Below are 1045 nucleotides of genomic sequence, written 5' to 3'. Positions count from 1 at the left end.
GTGGGGGTTTTATGCCTGTTATGATTCCGTGTTCCATGTTTTATTACGAATCTGTGTGCTTTTCTCTGTTTTATATTACTTATGGGTGCCGTATTTATGTTATGTAATCTTCTGCTGTGCTTTACTATGTGTTTGTGTGGTATCTCGTGCCTTGAGCCGGGGGTCTATCGGAAACAGCCTTTCTACTTCTTTAGAGGTAGAGGTATGGACTGCGTACATCTTACCCCCCCAGACCCCACTAGGTGGGAATACACTGGGTTTGTTGTTGTTGTTGTTGCTTCATTGTCGAAAAGTGGTTTGAAATTGGTTCATGTGCAAGATCTGATTTAGGCTGTTATTTTTTGCAGGCCAGAAAAGCACTTAGAGCTCTTAAAGGACTCGTGAAATTTCAGGCTCTGGTAAGAGGTTTCCTAGTCCGAAAAAGAGCTGCTGCAGCTCGTCACAGCATGCAGGCGCTCATCAGAGCGCAGCCTGCTGTTTGATCTCAAAGAGCTCTTCGTTCAATGTCTAATGACACTAGACACCAACCCGAGATGCGAGCTAGGAGGTCCCGTAGTGTGTGTTTGCCGACAGTGTCAGCTGTGGTAACTGAGAAGTCCTACGTAGTGAATTCAGATGCTCAGCCATCTAGCAGGGGTGATGCACATCACCAGCAAAACAATCAGAATCTGAAACCAAAACCAGATGTAAGTTGATGCTGTTATTTTGCTAGTTGCCTGTCATGCTCACTCTTGTTGATTAATTTTGCCCTCTCTTTGTTTTGTTTTTGTTTTAGGAAACTAAACAATCAGAGTTTAAATGTGAAGTGCAAAATGCGCCGGACATAGAGAAACTTCAGTCTGATCTAGCCGCAGCAGTTAGAGGTAACGACATTCTCAAATGTGAAGTGCAAAATGCGCTGGACATTCTTTCTTGTGCCAAAGACAAGTTGAAAGATCTCGAGCTTCAGGTAAGAAGGCAATATTAAGATCTCACTGCAACGGAATCGTTTTTATTTTCAACTTTGGATGCCTCGTCCTCACATATGATAGCCTGTTCGCATGTT

At 43.4% G+C, this 1045-nt stretch overlaps 2 protein-coding genes across 2 annotated transcripts; both read left to right on the top strand.

The window, feature by feature from the left end:
• The first annotated feature begins 263 nt into the window (after nt 1-263).
• On the top strand, nt 264-1034 carry LOC124895696. The gene is made up of 2 exons (XM_047406127.1): nt 264-686; nt 776-1034. Exons 1-2 carry the CDS (start codon nt 504-506, stop codon nt 965-967), a joined length of 375 nt encoding a protein of 124 aa, XP_047262083.1. The 5' UTR covers nt 264-503; the 3' UTR covers nt 968-1034.
• On the top strand, nt 348-658 carry LOC124895697 (protein IQ-domain 26-like; the record flags this gene model as incomplete). Its single annotated transcript, XM_047406128.1, is given in 1 exon segment — nt 348-658. A coding segment is annotated over 1 exon segment (135 nt), but the record flags the coding sequence as incomplete, so codon positions are not given.
• Nucleotides 1035-1045: the final 11 nt, after the last annotated feature.

This window comes from Capsicum annuum, unplaced genomic scaffold, assembly GCF_002878395.1.
Source record: "Capsicum annuum cultivar UCD-10X-F1 unplaced genomic scaffold, UCD10Xv1.1 ctg8724, whole genome shotgun sequence".
Classification (NCBI taxonomy): Eukaryota; Viridiplantae; Streptophyta; class Magnoliopsida; order Solanales; family Solanaceae; genus Capsicum; species Capsicum annuum.
This window is presented reverse-complemented; position numbering and strand designations above follow the sequence as displayed.